Source organism: Falco cherrug, chromosome 13, assembly GCF_023634085.1.
Source record: "Falco cherrug isolate bFalChe1 chromosome 13, bFalChe1.pri, whole genome shotgun sequence".
NCBI lineage: Eukaryota > Metazoa > Chordata > Aves > Falconiformes > Falconidae > Falco > Falco cherrug.
Window position 1 is genome coordinate 11,460,452 of NC_073709.1, and position 17,090 is coordinate 11,477,541.

The window sequence follows — 17,090 nt, forward strand, 5'->3', positions numbered from 1 at the left end:
TTTTGAGCATAAGCTGATGAGTGGGAGCTCATGTCTTTTTGTTTTTCCCTAATGTAGTCTGAGAGATAAAAGTAACTTTTTTTAACAGCATGTAACATCTGCTTCTATTCTTCCTTTACTGCTTGGCCTTTTTTAATCTGACAGTTTCTCTCATTGTTGTTCCTAGCATCTTTCAAGAGGTTATTAGTTCCCTTAGATCCTTGGCAAACTTCTGCAGTATTCTTAGCACTTCCTATAGCATCTACTTTGCTTTGGAAATAGTGTTTGATTTGTTACAGAATCTAGATCTGTTAGTGTACCATAAAATGCCCATTATTTTATGATATCATATTTTGATTGTACAGTAATACATGTATTTGGAAAAAAAAAAATACCCAGTTAGCTCTCTGTAACTGCTTTATACAATATGTTTAGAGAATTCTGAACTCCTGTAGCAGGATTCTTCCTTAGTATCTCAATTAGTATGGTCTTTGTTAGGACAAGAATCCATTACTAATTGTGGTGGTTGTTTTTTATTAGTATCACTAATAAGATGACTGTCTCTTGGGATTTGCTTCGTAATTCAGAAGCTTAAATTAAGGACCCTCTAATGTTAATCTTTACTCTTTGAAACAGGTGTAATTTTTCAGTTTTGTTTTTGTCTTCTATTTTATATAGCAGTTTGTTCCTAAGTGAATCTGGTGATAGGAGCTTTCATCCTCTAGTTCTGCTTGCTTTTCTGTCTAATCTGAAAATTAACATACAGGCTAGCTGGCAGGACACTTGCTTGGGGTATCTTAATTGGATCTTTGTTCTATCTGACTTGGAGCATCCCATCTGCCAACTAAGCTTGAATCACTGGGCAATTGCGTGTCCATTTGTGCTTGTCTGCTTCCCATGTCATCTGGTTCTAGCCAGAAATTACATCCTGGATAATATATGACTTTTATTATTTTTTCAAAGGAAAATGTTTTTTCAGAAAAAGTCCAGTTAGCTGTGGGTAACTATTTTGTGCAGTATTTTTCTAGGAGTGTGAACCCTTTTGTACCAGCACCCTTTGTAACTGATGCAGATCATATAAACTGTTCAGGAAAATGACACCTAAAACCAATATATTTTGTAATTATTTCATATTTCTTTGTTTGACTTTGTAGTAATAAATATTTTTTTTCCCCTAGATGAATTTGAAGCTGCAGATAATGCCATTAATGTCAACCAGGATGACCTTGATTTTGCTGGGTAAGACTGGAAATTGGTTCTCTCATCTCTTGATTTAATACCTGCATAGAGTTTTACTCCACAAAATCGGATATTCTTTTTCAAAAAGACTCGGAATATCACCTTGCAAAAAAGGTAATAGCAGTTGAACCCTGGGTAATCCCATGTAGTATTTTATTTATAAAATGCAGCAACCCAGTAAGCAAGGTAAGATCTTGTTTTCATTGTCTCAGGTTTCAGTTTGAGAATTACCAAGTACAAAAGCAAGCAGAATGAGGCATAATGGTACTGCTGCTGTAAGGAGTGGTTGTAACTGGACCTAACACAGTAAATAAACTTTGTGGAATCCAGAGTCACAGAGCTCAGTTCTCGGGAAGTTAGCAGTTTCATTAATCATAGAATCATTTAGGTTGGAAAAGACCTTTAAGATCATTGAGTCCGGCCGTGAATGATTAAGTAGCCTATTTTTTACTTAAATGTATCTGTAATACAGCTTTCGAATCAGCACAGAAGTGTTTTTTACTTGAGGCGAAAGGAGAATTGAAGCTTTAACTTCTAGTGAAACCTAGATTTTTGTGATCCAGACCGGTGTGAGTGAAAAATACCAGAGGAGACAAAACCCAAATAACCATCTAGTACATGAAGAACCATGTTTCCTTTCATAATTTTTTTTTTTAAAGTCATCTTATTTCTTCATTTAGTAGAGTTGCTAGGGATACCAGCAGTTTGTGTGTTTTACAGAAAAGACTTTCTGAAAAGGAGCAAAGGCATATAGGAGATAAACTACTGAAGCTGACATTTCTGTTAATTTCACAATAGGCTTTTCTCCAGAACTTCTTACAATGCTTGACTTACTATAAGAATATAGTTCCATATGCTGATGTTGAAAACATATCTGCGTGCATAATACATGCTTCTCAGGTCTTAGCCTACATTGACAGTAGTTTGCACTAATGTTGAACTTTTCTAACAGTGTCAGTAGATAGATGTTACCTAGCTGGAAAGTGTTTTGCCAGATGAAGTGCTAGGCTTGCTACTTTTTGGGTTTTTTTTAGTAATATAAAAAAGAAAACCAAAGGTGGTAAGAAAGGCCAAAGAAGTGAGGAATCCAGTGCTGACTGGGAGGATTCTGGTGATGAAGATGAATTCAGTGATCTGGACGATGAGGAAGTCTCCTTAGGAAGTATGGAGGAAGACTTTGGAGATGATATGGATGAAGAAGGAGGTGTATTTCTGGATGTGTCTGATGATGGTAATAGCCTGGGTAAAGTACTGGTTATTATTGATAAATGAGAAGAAAAGCATTAAAAACAAATCACCTAATATGTAATTACATATATATATAAATCCAGATTTAGTTACTTAGGTGGAAGTTTTGGCTTTTCAGTAAAGAAATGACAAGAAGTCCTTCTCCGGACAATGAAGTCTTGAGAGAAATATTTCATGGCACAGCCTCTTAGGTGAAAGTGGGAATTAGGTATCTGGGTATAAAAACTTGCAAACAAGACATGTTTCTTTCATTCTGAAAACTGGCTAGAATAGGCAGAAACATTAAAAAATCTAAAAGAGAAAAATAAGAATCTGGTACTTGGTAATTTTTTCATTTTTTTAGACCTAGTTAATGTTGATTATTTTTTTTTCTTTAGATGAGGTAACATTTATTTAAACTGCTGTCTCATAAGTAAAAGCTTACTCCTGTAATACAGCTAAACCCCCACATTTTTATTACCACTGTAATAATAACCGATCATTGCACCTGCGCAGTTTTATTATCTTTTTAGCTGAAAAGCAGTTTACGTGGTATACAGTTTATGTGGCTGGAAAAGCACAGATTAATGGAGTGTTTCAGCTAAAGGTCACAGGTAGAGGAGGTAAACTATTCATACAGCTGTTAACACATGAATTTTTCATGAGATTATTATTTCACCAAACTTACCAAGCAGACGTACAAGGTTTACATAACACTTGCTTTTAGCCTTCATATTGTATTTATCTTAGTATCATATTTCAATCCTTTTGGTGTTATGGAAAAAAAGCATAAATAATGGCACACCACTGACCAATTGTTAATTGGGTTGCGTGCGCTGTGTTTCAAACTTTTGTAAAGACTCGGACCATTATGACACATATACCTAAAAAGGAATGTTACTCTGCTGTGCTTTGAACACATGTACATGGTGTGAGAATGGGAGGCTGATGTATCTTCCCCCGCCCCCCCCCCCCCCCATCAGACCTGAACAATGACAAGCAATTGAAGTCTGTCAGCAAAAAGAGCAAGAGGAAGAAAGATATGCATTTTGTGGGATCGCTTGAAGGTAAGGAACCACTGCCATGATTTCTGTTTGAGAAGGCTTGACACAAATACAGAGTCTGAAAAACTTTGGAATCAGAGGAGTTTAGTACAGTAGATTATCTATACTTTTGGATCTCGGTTTGGATTTGAGTAAACCATAAATGAAAAGGGGGTTGTCCTCCAACCAGCGTTGCCTGATTCAGAGTGACAATCTGCTGTTGAAGGAGTACGAATCGAAGGAGGAACTTTTGAAGGAAGGATGGCATTGTGCCAACAGTCTGTGCACCTAAAACTAACACCTGATGCACAGATTTGTGCTGTTTAGTTCTTGGTTGGGAACCTTTCTTCTTTTTTTTTTTTTTTTTCGGGCAGGTGGAGAATAAAAATTTCTTACCACAGCTATTTTAGATGGTTTCATTAAATAAAAAAAAATAAATTAAACCCACTGTTTTAATGCCTTTGTGAACTTGAAATTCTGTCTCTTAAGAATAATACTTTTTATTTGAAGGATCTAGTCGAGGAAAGAAGAGAAAACTCCCAGATGCCAATATACTAGCATCTGCAGAAGAGGTGAGTTTGATCCGTGCCTAGCAAAAGGTGATGAAGCATTTTACCTGTCTTTGTAATAAAATACTAAAAATTCTCTCTTTAAAGTTTGGCTATCTGCTGGATGAAAATGCTGGGTCCAAGTTTGACAATATTGGAATGAACGCCATGGCCAACAGAGATAATGCAAGTAAGTACATGCTGCAAATAGCTGACAGTTGTAATACTGGTTTACTTCTTTCTCTTCAGAGTCTGTACTTAAAAAGATGTACCTTCTTTAACTGATACATACACATGGTCAGAAACCACACGGTAGCAACAGTAGCTCAATGTCAGCAAGACATGACTTTAGTTTTATTCAATTATGAGAGCTGCTCAATATTAACTGTGACTACTGGAGTGAACAAGGCTTCAGGAAAGAGGAAGAAGCTATCATGTGCCCCTTTCACACCGTGAATAAGGACAGGCAGTATGCTGTTGTCAAGTGTTGGTGTGATTTTGCTCTGATAAAAGACTGTCCTGGATTCTTGGCAAGGGAAGGCATAAGGCATGACTGTCTATCTACCTACCAGGGTATTTCCTTGCAGTATTGGTGAAGCAAAAGTAGTTTCCCAGAAATAATTCTAATGAATTAAATGTGTATACATTTGTCATGGTTTGACCCCAGCTGGTAACTAAGTACCACGCAGTTGCTCGCTTGCTCCAGCCCCCACCGTGGGATGGGGAGCAGAACTGGGGAGAAAAGTAAAACTCATGGGTTGACGGAAGAACAACTTAATAATTGAAATAAATTAAAACGATAATAATAATTGTAATGAAAAGGAGAGAGAGGGGGGAGAGGAATAAAATCCAAGGTGGGGGAAAAAAACCCCAAGTGATGCACAATACAGTTGCTCACCATCCACTCACTAACTGATGCCCAGCCAGTCCTTGAGCAGTGACTGCCAGCTCCAGACCAACTCCCCCCCCAGTCTGTATACTCAGCGTTATGTCATATGGTACAGAATATCCCTCTGGCCAGTTCGGGTCAGCTGTCCTGGCTGTGTCCCCTCCCAGCCTGCTCACTGGTGGGGACTAAAACTGAGAAGTCTTTGACTTATTATAAACATTACTCAGCAACAACTAAAAACATCAGTGTGTTACCAACAGTATTTTCATACTAAATCCAAAACACAGCACTGCACCAGCTACTGAAAAGAAAATTAACTGCCACCCAGCAGAAACCAGGATAGCACTGACCGAATAATCAGTCCTTTGTAGAGCTTTTGCAAGTCTTGCTGGTGTCACCTGGAAAATGTTAACAGCGCTCAAACACTGTGTACTCCTAACACAACTGTGTCTAGCATTAGTAAAATACAAAGCAATGGGAAGAGCAGTGTTAAACTCTGAGATTCTGAGATGGTAGGGTATGTTTTGTGAAATGAGAAAACCAAAACTTTCCTCTGGTGTCAAAAAATATCAGCAGCTTGCACTTTATTAACATTTATAAATACAGTAACCAAGGTCAAACTTCTACATATTCGTCTGTATTCCACATCGTGGTCAGAGGTATCCCATCAGCTCCTCATTTCTCACCTTTCCTCCTACAGATGTCAAACAGATCCAGTGGGAAATAGAGCGTGACAAGTGGCTTCACAATAGGGATGTGAAAAGCATCATCAAAAAGAAGAAACAGTTCAGGCACAGAGCGCTGAAAAACAAGTACAAAGGCAAGAAATCAAAAAGATGAACTGGACGTTTTAATGTGGACATTTTTACAGTAATTATTCTTAAAAAATAATTTTTAATTAGTCACACATCTTTCTTACTTCAGTTCTTGCTGCTTAACCATGTCATTTGGTCATTCTCTCTTATGCCGTGAATTCCAGACCACTCATTGGATTTGTAATACACTGAAAAATAGGAAATTCCGTGTTAGCTCTAACTTGGGCGTGTCTGAAGGTGAGCCGCTTTGTGGCGGGTTTTGTTGGATGCGTAGTCCCCCAGTTCTGAGGACTCTATCCAACAGTCTGACACTCCAGCCACACTCATGCATAACAATAAACACTTCTGCAGTGTTTCCTGGGGTAAGTTTTAAGCAATAATAAAATCTGTTTTATGCATAAGATGCAACAGAAGCGTCAACCATCCTCCTGAAGTCAACAACTACAAACCTACCTTCCAGAATTGATGGAAACCTCTTCTGCATTGTGTATCTGAAATCTGAGAAGATAAATCACAGTTACTTTACCCAACATATTTTAAGATGAATAACTAAATGCACTATTTTTCTAACTAGATTACTTGTCTGAGCTCCTTAGTTACAGCTACCATTAAATAACTAAATAACATGATCTGAATTTACTGTTTAAAAATTGTATCACAGGCTCTATTCAGGTTACTCATATGTGCAGCCCTACCATCATCACAGTGTTTTCTGAGCTTCCTCACCATTGTGATAACCAAATACGAGCTACAGATTCACAGCAAGCTGAATGTCTCTCATAGACTGACATGCAAATGAAAACTGGGAAAACTACTTTGTTTCCTTACACAGCTTTAGGTGTTTGCTGAATCGTCCTGGGGGCTGCTTTGGCAACCCGGTAGAAAATCACGTAATGATAGCTTTATGCTCTTTTAATGATTTACAGCAGCTCACAGAAGGATCTTATCAATGCTAGTACTAGCACAAAGAAAGCTGTAAAAGCCTCTGTCTGAGGACACAGCTGTTAGATGAGCCCGCTGCACCTTACTGAACTACAGGTCAAGAAAATTTTCTGCACAGGCACATAAGAACTAGGACCTAGGACTGAAAAGGGGTAGAAACGAGAAACGATTAACACCCTGCACCAAGTTACCAAGATAGCGATGCATCTACACTCCACGTTTTTGTTACGTATTTTTTTAATAAGAACGCAAAAAAAGATTGCGTAAGGTTAACAAATGCAAACTGGTGTAGCATAGGTGAAGTTCTGGTTGAACTGTGTGTGAGGACCGCGCTACTGCTGGAAGGGGCGGGCTGGTGGCCTCGCAGGCACAGCAGCCGCTGCCGGGGCTGTGCGGGGCAAACCCGGTAACAAGCTGGCGCTGGGCTTGTTTGTGTGTCACCCGGGCACCGAGCCCACGGTCGGAGAGAGGGGGGCGCCTGGAGGCACATCAGCTGGAAGCTGCTGCCGGCTGCCCCACGCCAGGCGGGCTGCCTGGGCACGCTGCGGGGCCGAGCGCCACACGGCCGGGGCTGACGGGCCCTGCCCGCCTCGCTGCGCCCCGCTCCGGCTGAAGGCCCTATTGGAGCCGCTGCCGTTACTATGAGCACACGCAAGACTCAGCGCTGTTCCTGGTGGCGCTGTTCAAAATTCCACCCCCCCCACCCCCGTTTTGGTTTTGTAAAACTAAACCAGCAGCTGCTTCTCTTAACAGCTGTCCTTCAGGTGCCACCGAGCGCGCCGACACCCACAGCCCCCACCGCCGACCTCACACGGCAGCTTCTCCGGGAGAGCCCGCGCCCGCCCGGAGGAGCGCCCCCGCCCCGCGGCACCTTGGCTGCGCTCCATGGCGCGGTAGAGCAGGAGGGCGCCCAGCAGCCCCGCCGCCTCCAGCAGCAGCAGCCCCCGCAGCAGGCGCCGCGCCATGGCCGCCGCGGCCTGCACCCCGCCCGCACCGCCGGCAGCGGCTGCGCATGCGCCGTGCGCCCGGCCCCGCCGTTGGCGCGCTCCGCTCCCCGCCGCTCCCCTCGCCGCCGCGCCTTCCCTCGGCCTCGTAATGGCCGACCCGGCGCCGGCCGTCCTGGCGGCGGTGCTGCCCGGTGGGCAGGCGGACGGCCCGGGGCTGTGGGTGGTAGCCGAGAGAAGGCGGAGGAGGCGCGCCTCAGCCCCGCTGCGGCCCGGACAGGCCCTGGCGGGGCCGCCCCTCAGCACGGTGATGGCGCAGGGTGCAGGCGGCGGTCCCCGGCCGCCGCCGCTCGCCCTTGGCGGGCCCCGCGGGCTGCTGGCGCGGGCCCGACTGGCTACCGCATTTCCTTGGTGCCCGGGGGCCCGCTGGCCTCGCCTGGCCGCTGCAGCTGTGGGCTGGCGGGGTGTGTGCCCAGCGCAGCTCGGGGGCCGGGCCGGGGCTGGCTGCCCCACGGTGAGGGCCTCGAGCGGGTGCCCCTGGGGTGAGGGACAGGCCTGCGCCTCGGCGCTGCTTTCCGCTGCTGCAGCCGCTGGGAGAGCCGCCCTGCTCCCGGGAGCCAGCACCGGTCCGTGCCCTGCTAGGCGGAAAGGCAGCTAGATACATTAAGGTGCATGGCCATTGTAAAGGGGTCCTGGTTCTATGATCGAGATGTTGAAAAAAACCTGTGCCATGCAGACTCTCAGTATTTAATTGCCTTTTTACTGTGAAAAAGGGCTTCAGTGCAAACTAGCTCCCACAGAAGCGCGCTTGGAACCTAAAATGGCTGTATCTTTGCTCTCAGTAGCATTCTTCCTGGTTTAGTTTTGATGATTTAATTGTTTTCTATTATTCGCTCACTGTTTCTTTTAACTTAAAATATAGGATTGATTACTGCCAAATAAAACCTCTTGGGATTTTTCCCCATAGGGAATTCCTTGTCTTTATGAGATGCTTTTTTCCCTATTAATGTTATTTAAGATCAGATATAATTTTGCTGCTTATTCATACAGGGTGATTCACTTTCCAATTCCGTTTTGTCTGGTGGCTAAGCTTGCAAGTATTACTTGCTCTCAGTGCGATGTCTTACTAAAATAATTCCTGCTCTGTAGATTGTAAGTGGACAGGATCAACCCCTCTTCCATTTCTAGAAAGGTGGGAAAGGAGAAGAGAAAGAAACGTATCAGATTTGAAGGAGGGCAAAAGTAATGCCAAGGATTTTGACTCCACCCCTTGAAAATGTCTGTTTAAAGGCACTTGCTGCATTAGACCAACAGTTTCATACCCCAAAGGTGGTAAACATGGCTGAGGATAAAAACAACTTTGCTGATGAGATAAATAAAGCGCTGGCAAAGTCTGAAGGGCTCACCTTGAAGGAGCTGCGGTTCTCTATTGAGGGACCCCGTATCCTGCCACAGTGTGCAGCGTGGAAACGTTCCAAGCTCTGGAGAACCTGGAAGCCAGAAGAGATGATATGGTGCTGGTGTCCTACCCCAAATGCGGTGAATACATTATAAATTTGTTGCTGTAGTCTACAATAACTAATTAGCTGACACAATAAGAAGGAAAACCAACTGTTTGTGGTTGTACATTGTGTGAGGACACTGGGCATTTCTACTACAACCAGAGGCAGCAGGTTTTTGTCCTGCTTTGTCTTATTCAAGCAGTCAGTTGCACTGCTTTTTAACATGGTTTATGTTTCTGAAAGGAAGTTTTAGTGTTCAAAACTTTTTTGGCTGAAGAAGTGAGAATACAGCATATAGTCTTTTATGTATCGGTGTGACAAGACAACTATGCCAGTGTGATAAACTGTATTCTGAGAAGTGTGTTAGTAATGTAGCATAGTGTAGTGTAGAACAGCAATAAAGTTATGCATTAAACTTTTTAATGAGTAGACAATGACAGAGCACAGCATCTTTACTTGCAAAATTTTTAGCTGCTTCTTGGCATTATTCAATATCATCATAGTTTTTTGTTTTGTGACTGCAAAATGGTATTGACTAAGACATACTGGAAGTCTAAATCTTCTAATTAGAAGTCTGCGGAAAGGATGAAAGATGCAACAGGAGCAGTGAAAAAACCACTAACGAACCAACTAGTTGATTTTGATCAGTTTTATTAAATATCAAGTGTGACATGATTGCTTACAAGGAAGAGGTGGGTTTTGCTAATCTAGGAAATCTTATACAAGCATATGTTTCTTCTGTGAGACCCAAGAAGCAGAAGCTTAGGGTTGCTGGAGAAAATACGGGCCCAGGGAAGGATTTCATTGCACTAGCGTGGTAGCAGATGTGGTCAAGTTGCTCTTTAACCGGAGAGTCCTTGGCCAAGGTCTCATTAGGCACATAGAATTCCCACTGATCGGTGAGTTCTGACCAGGAAAGAAACTGTGGTGTATTTAGGGGCTTAAGAAGTATGCCTGTAATGTTTAGGGTGAATCTATATCAGCTGTGGGACAGAACATTGCACCAAGAGAAAGCAAATACAAAGGGAGGGAGCTGGCACAAAATGCGAAATGTGCATCTTAAGGAGCTCATAATTCCGTTGGGTTTGGGATTAGAGTTCTGCTGGACCTTATAAAGACTTAAAAGGTCGTTGTTATAACTTGGTACTGGTTTTGATTTCTCACGGAGTTTGGAAGAGTTCAGACATGGAGTCACGACGCTGATAGCCTCTGAGGTTTAGTAACTCAGTGAATCTCTCCTGCTCAGGGAGAGGGATCAGTAGATAAAGAAAGAGAGCTCACACTTAATATCAGGCAGTTTGTGGTAGGTCAGGAGGGGGAAATCTTGGCAAAGACCACTGCCAGTTGTTCACTAGGAGGGGGAGTATCACAGCTCCCTGTGGTTTGCTGGGGAATGCAGTACCCTGTTACTGGCAGGCACTGGTGGAAAAGCATGTACAGGAGCTTGCGTGGAAGAAATGGGATAGCAGGAGGGAGAGAAAATGCTGTGTTTCTGCAGTGCATGGTAGTCACAGTCTGCAGGTGAATTGGAATTTTCTCCCATTTGGATGTTTGCTTTTACACTCTTAAACGGTGCTAAATAGATTCTTGTCCTAATTCCCTATGGCTTGCAAAGTAGGGGGAAAAAAGGCGTGAGAGAAGGATGAAGAGTGAGAAGGAAAGATTAGCTGCCCCAGTTTGAAACCAGAAATTGCTGGGCTCCCTTTTGCTGCTTGATGTGACACTCGGACCCACCAAGCCATAATGTCACCAGGCAGTAAGAAAAATCTCTCTGCAGCTCTCTTTCCCTCTTGAGCTCAGGGAGCCTGGTGTCTGGTTTCCTCTGCCAGCTTCTCAGGTGTTTTCCTTGCAGGGCTCAAACTCTTTGGCATTTGGCAGGTTTAGATGGTTCTGAGCATGCATGATGAAGGACTCACGTTATGGCTGTTCAAAAGCTTCATTCCTTTTACTTACTAGGTATTATGAAGGTTAAGTTACAGTGAATTCTCACTATATAAAAGGTTTTCCCCCCATTCAGATGTGTGCAGTAGAGAGGAAAACTGATGCAGAGAACTATTGAGGAGGACAATGGAGCTCCAGGATGCAGTACTTCCCAGGGATGGGTTGCACGATTGAGAAGCCAGTTGGGGATTTGGAGGCTAGGAATTTTAGGTTTGTCAGTTGTAGCTTTTTGTAAAAATAAAATTTGTATTTGTGCACATGGAGTTAATACTGGGCAGATGAGGACGTGGATTTGGAAATTCTTAATGCTTTTGGCTCTGATCTGTACATAAATGGGAGCATGATATGAATGGTACACATACCATGTCATATATAAATATGATATTGGTTGGTGTATACATGTAATATATGTGTTTTAAGACATTTTGTGTTGTGTACTGACTGTATACACATTACTGTATAAATGTATCAGCTGCTTCCATCCAAGCATCCCGAAGCACTTTATGTAACGTAGGGTGGAAGTTATTCCTTTTTGGGAGTAACTTTCCACTGAAAGCATGATGTTAAAGCTGTTTGCATTGTGTATTCCTTGTTAGTACCTCTGGCAGCTGTGTTCACAGGGGACTCGCAGCATGCAGGAGGTGGTGACAGCTCCACAGCTCCATCTCCGTGGGCCCGGTGGGAAGCTTTCCAAGCGCATCCCCACATCCTGCCGGCAATCAGCAGAGCATCAGTAGAGCAAATATGATTCCTAAAAACCTTGGGGAAGCTGGCACCACGGCGCAGCTCCAGGAGCTGGCCACAGGCTCACACTGGAACGGGATGTGGTATTGGGGAGGCTTTGCTGCAAGATCCATTCCAGAAAGTGAGGGGGGGGCGGGGATGTAGGTGTCAAGTGGGTAGCACCTCTTCTAGCGCTTGTTCTGGCATGCGCTTTATGGAGACAGCAACAGGCACTACTGAGGACAAGCCCTGGCAGTGACATTGAATAGGTTACTCCATTTCGTCCTGGCCCCAGGGGACTAGAGAGGCAAATGCTTTCCTCCACAGAAAGAGCAAGCCTCCTTGCTTGGTCCTTTCTTCTTCCATCCAGAACCTTCCCAGGTGTTCCTCTGTAAAAGACAGGGAAGCTCCCTTTATTGTCTGTCACTGCCTGGTTTATGAATATATTAAAAAGGTGTTTAGTGCATTGTTGAGTCAGTTCTGCCCCCAGTGCTTTCCATGTACCAGTTATAAGTGAGCCAAGAAGGTCACAGTTAAGAAGCTGTTGAAGATCTCATTAACGGGAAACATTATTGTGTTTATAACTGAGAACTTTAGCGTTATTTGTCATTTGATGACTGTCTATTATGCTGAATTAAGGCATGTAATGAGAAGGCTTTGAGATCTTGCACAAACTTCTGATATGCTTTATTTTGTTCTCTGCGCTTCTTGGTGCAGGTGTGAACTGGCTTATCCAGATTTTAAGTGATTTGATATTTACAACTATCCAGAGTAAACCTGTAAGCACAGAACTACCATTTATTGAATGTGGAGATCCAGATAAATATCAGGTTAGTGAAAAGAAACTATTGAACCATTAAAGTCTGTTGCTTTCTCTGTCCTACACCCCCTCACACAAGTTATTAAAATGAAGTCATGCAGCAAGTAAAAATATCTCTCCTGAGAGGGGAAAAAAGATAATCTTTGTTGCCTAATGCCTTTTGATTAGGGGCTGTTTCACACAGGCAACTCTCACAAATCATTGCTGCACTCATATGATAAACTTGTTCTCACTTATGGTTCTGTTTATTTCTAAAGAGGATGAAGCAGATTCCGTCCCCAAGGATTTTGGCAACACATCTGAATTATGATTGCCTCCCCAAGTCTATTTTCAAGAACAAAGCCAAGGTGGGCTTTTTTCTGTTTTGAAGAACGAGCCTCATCTTTCAAACAGTACCAGCATACAAGAGTAATTTTGGAGCTACATCCTTTTCTTGCACTCAGGCAGGTGGCACTGGTGGAAAGCAGCTTGGAGATGGTGGGAGTCTCGTGATGCCTGGGCTGGCTTAACACCCCCTACAATTTACAGTAGCCTTAGGGGTGCTGTAGTTGACATAAACAAGAACAGATCTAGAGGCTGTTGCAGTGCTCAGAAATGGCTGGAGTGTCGCGCTTTCCTGTTTTATGCTACTCCTTCCTATGCACGAACGTGGTGGGAATGAATGTGGCAGCTGTGTCTCTAGGACATTGGCTGTCTCCTTGCAAAGAGTCACATGGTTAAAACTTTAATATTTCTGATACTAATTTACTGAACAATGGTGGATACAGAGAACTTGTGAGATGTACCACAGATGAAGGAAATAATTGGTTAAGAGAGATGGATTTTTTCCATGTTTCATTGGTAATTTTTCCTGTATGACAGGAAAAAGTATAACGTATAAAAAAACCAAATGTGTATAACGTTTTCAGAAGTGTTTACACTTCTCTGAGGATTACAGTCTCTTAGGATTTCAAGAACATTATTGCCATGCTTTGAAAAATGGGACATAATTGTAACAGCTGTGGTTTCCTGAAGGAGAATTGAACTGAGCTTTTCCTAGCAGGGCGTTGGCAAACGGTTCCTTACAATTTCCCAGGTCTTAGATAGTTATGGGATCGTATTCAATGACAGTATTACTGTTTTTCCAGTTGCTTCTTTCTGCAATTCTTTCATGACACAAGCAAATTTTAGAAGTGGTAACAAAGTCTTTATTATAAGTTTGTTCACCATGCCTTAATTAATAAAATATTTTATAGCCCCGAGTATGTTATTGATTGCAGAATGTTTGGTTATGCTCTCATTTTGGTTGCCAGGGGAAGTAAATGATCTAAAGTTGTTGATCTCTTTCTCCCACTCCAGATACTAGTGTTGTTTCGAAACCCTAAAGATACAGCTGTTCCATTTTTCCATTTCCACAACAATGTGCCAAGTGTCCCCAGTTACAGCTCCTGGGATGAGTTCTTCTTAGAGTTCATGAATGGGAAAGGTATTGTTGTAGTTACTGAGTGTAGCTGAAGAAGCAACAGAAAAAAAATATACCTAAAAACAAAAAAATGGGGCCAGTGGGAAAACAGCTGTGTCATGATTAGTTTACTGATCGGCATACGTCATGATAAAAGGAGGCAGCTGAATGCCAGAGCGGGGAGAACATCCAAAAGATGCTTTGCTTCTGGGTATTCTGCACTTCCAAGCAAGGGTGAGGAAGTTGCATGGCAGCTGGACAAAGGCATTGGGTCAACATTCTGCAATGGAGGAAGTGCTGTGGATCCAAAGTGTTAATGAAATGACAGTTTGTTGTCTTTACTGTTTCTGAACATGAGGCAAAACACCTCATTAGCAACTCGAATTTTAGGCATAGACTGATGTCTGGCTTTGGCTTTTAAGAGATGTTTATATGACAATATAGTAAGAGAGGGGAAGCACATAGTGAGACTCGTGTTTCTGTGTGGAAACCACTCACCTACAAAAGTCCAGAGGAAGCCTCTGCCATGCTGTTGTGGAGTACGGTACCACAGAAGGGACAGGCTGTTCCGTTTGCTTGCACTGATGTACTGATAGGCAACAGAAGGCAATTTTTCAACTGGGGAGAAAGAATAGCCCAGTAAGAAAAGAAGGTCACACTGATGCTTTTTTCTCTCCTTTACAGTTGGCTGGGGATCCTATTTTGATCATGCAGTCACCTGGAACAAACACATTGAGGATGAGAATACTATGGTCATAATGTATGAAGACCTGAAAGAGGTAAAGCAGATGCTGAATACTGACAGGCAAAACACATCTGAGCCCATTCCTTGAAATCTGCTGAAATTAACAGGAAAAGGCACAGGTCTCTGAAAGAGCAAAATCAAGTTGATTTTAGCGACAGGTTGAGTCTGGCTGTACAAAACCTGAACTCCAGTGTAATGCAGAAAACATACTGTGGAGGAAGATATATACGGTTAATATATATGATGCCAATGCACATCCCAAGTGGGTGTCTTTTTTTAGAGGAAGCGTATTGCCTGTCTCCCTTTCACTGTATTGCTTTCAGAACCTGACTGGCAGTGTAAAGCAGATAGCTGAATTCTTTGGATTCTCCCCAACGGCGGAAGAGATCCAGTCCATTGCGGACAGGGCCACTTTCCAGGCAGTGAAGGATAAGGCTCAGGAGACTCATGGTGCTGTTGGCTCAATTCTTTTCCGCAAAGGTAAATTTGTTTGTATTTTGCCAGGGTGGTGAATGGTAGCACTGTGTCTTGGCAGACAGGAATTTGGATCAGTAGATGCTTAATCTTTATGTATGGTTTTCAAGGTTGGGAGTTGTTTAAGAAACATTGTGCTTCAGGATGCTTCACTTGATTTCATCCCAAGGGCAAATGCCATCCAGTAAAGCCCTGTGTAATATTAGCAGAAGTGCACTACAAGTAGTACACCCTTCAGTCGTGCTATGCAATAAGCACCATTTAAAACAAGGAATAATTTTATTTTGGCTTCTGCGAGTACTGGGGCTAGCCTAGCGCTAGGTCTACAGAGTGCCTCCACAGGCTTTTCTTCTTGAGTTTTCTAAGTAACCCTTGTAATAGCTTAAGAATCTCGTCAGTGCTTGGAATCCAGACACGACACAGATTGAACTGTGTCTTGTAGCCAGAGGCTAAGCTAGAGCTGTAGACTCAGACAACCTCAGACTCTGGGCTCTCCAAAACGTAGATTAAAGGTGGACTGCAGTTTGGGGCAGTGTGTGGTTGCAGTGCACAAAGCTCTTGCAGTTAAAAGCCACGTTGTAGTCTTCTGCAGCTGTACAAGGCACATGCCGAAGCTATGAAGGCAGACCAGTAGCTTCCTATGTTCACATTCTGTTGAGGACGCCAAACATAAAGCACACATAAGAGTGTATTCTTGGGTCAGAGATTTTTTTCTTGCAGGAAAAAAGAGAAAAAAAAAGGATTATCCTGAAATATGATCATAATAGAGACAAAGTAGTTTTTTGTTTTAAATCATACTCCTTGGTCCTTACAGTCAAGAGTAATATTTAACTTCTCTTTATGTATCAGGTGTTGTTGGAGACTGGAAAAATCTTTTCACTGAAGCTCAGAACCAGGAAATGGATGCCAAATTCAAAGTATGCTTAGAGGGAACTAAGCTGGGAGAAAAATTAAAATATGATGTGTACTGCAAGACCTGAACCTCCTTTACAGAAAAAAACTCATTTGTACACTTTTATGAAATAAAACAAAAGGCAGGGCAATATCTGATTTAAAAATTCTGAAAATCCATGCAATTTGCAAACCTGTTGCTGCTGGCTTAACTTACAGAAGGAATCCTTGCTCATGCAGTTAGTATCATCGACTTCACTGGATTCTCTTAAATGACCTGTAGCTCTTTGCCCTCACTTGGTTTTAACACTGAGTTTTAGCTGTGATTTGTTACCTGGTAGAATCCTGAGTGGAAAATACATGCAGTATTTAAACCTGCTGAAATCACTGGAAATATATTCAGTATATTGGAAGTGCTTTTCCAAGAGACTTTTTAAAACTATCCTGAAGTGTCATGTTGATTCTTAATTTTTAAGTTCACGGTACTCATATATAATTTTAATTTCTAAGTTCATAGTGTAAAAAGTAATTTCAAAAAGTCTTGTAGTTATCTTTTGTTACTTTCTCTGTGCTGATAAATGTGAGAAAAAAATAAAGGAACTCAGTGGTGGAAATTTTCTCCCCCTTATAGCAATAATATTTTTCTTTCCTTTGGTAGTGTGAGATCTCATCCTGAGCAGTTGAAGGAATTGCCTCGGACAGGACTTGCCCATGGATGGTAGAGTCCCCCTCCTGGTGGTGGCTTGCTCTGTTGCTTAACCTCAACACGGTTACCCATGGGGGAAATTGTAAGCATATGTTGAGCACACCAGGTTTTGACCACATGATTGTTGGAACTCCTGAGCACCCCACCTGCTTTGGATGTTGAGGAAGCACATGAAGAACCATAGAATCATTTAGGTTGGAAAAAAACTGTAAGATCATCAA

At 42.6% G+C, this 17,090-nt stretch overlaps 3 protein-coding genes across 4 annotated transcripts in view; 2 read left to right on the top strand and 1 right to left on the bottom strand.

Annotated features, from left to right (window-relative positions):
* The window catches only part of CEBPZ (CCAAT enhancer binding protein zeta), a 17,162-nt gene extending 10,793 nt beyond the window's left edge, over window positions 1-6,369 (top strand). The window contains exons 11-16 of one of the 2 annotated variants that reach the window (XM_055725949.1): window positions 1,158-1,218; window positions 2,253-2,461; window positions 3,429-3,512; window positions 3,999-4,060; window positions 4,145-4,226; window positions 5,626-6,369. In XM_055725949.1, the coding sequence (XP_055581924.1) occupies window positions 1,158-1,218; window positions 2,253-2,461; window positions 3,429-3,512; window positions 3,999-4,060; window positions 4,145-4,226; window positions 5,626-5,765 (638 nt within the window). In that variant the 3' untranslated portion in view covers window positions 5,766-6,369. The remainder of the gene's footprint in view (window positions 1-1,157; window positions 1,219-2,252; window positions 2,462-3,428; window positions 3,513-3,998; window positions 4,061-4,144; window positions 4,227-5,625) is intronic. The other variant, XM_055725950.1, reaches the window with a different exon arrangement.
* CEBPZOS (CEBPZ opposite strand) lies at window positions 5,485-8,808 on the bottom strand. Its single transcript, XM_055725996.1, has 5 exons — window positions 8,754-8,808; window positions 7,554-8,264; window positions 6,194-6,238; window positions 5,845-5,928; window positions 5,485-5,726 (listed from the first exon to the last, which is right to left on the bottom strand). The coding sequence occupies exons 1-4, from the start codon at window positions 8,806-8,808 to the stop codon at window positions 5,846-5,848; spliced, it is 894 nt and encodes a 297-aa protein (XP_055581971.1). The 3' UTR covers window positions 5,485-5,726; window position 5,845.
* SULT6B1 (sulfotransferase family 6B member 1) lies at window positions 8,264-16,622 on the top strand. Its single transcript, XM_005447464.4, is given in 8 exon segments — window positions 8,264-9,049; window positions 9,052-9,165; window positions 12,510-12,622; window positions 12,870-12,959; window positions 13,951-14,077; window positions 14,738-14,832; window positions 15,122-15,278; window positions 16,122-16,622. Coding segments are annotated over 8 exon segments (1,005 nt in total). The 5' UTR covers window positions 8,264-8,871; the 3' UTR covers window positions 16,253-16,622.
* Window positions 16,623-17,090: the final 468 nt, after the last annotated feature.

Excerpts from the sequence above, each read along its gene's own strand:
- CEBPZOS (XM_055725996.1), bottom strand. The coding sequence starts at position 8,808 with ATGGAAGAGGGGTTGATCCTGTCCACTTACAATCTACAGAGCAGGAAT. Across the intron at positions 8,265-8,753 it reads ACAGAGCAGGAATTATTTTA|CAGGGCACGGACCGGTGCTG; the intron begins GTAAGACATCGC and ends CTTTCCGCCTAG. Across the intron at positions 5,929-6,193 it reads GTTTCCATCAATTCTGGAAG|TGTATTACAAATCCAATGAG; the intron begins GTAGGTTTGTAG and ends CCTATTTTTCAG.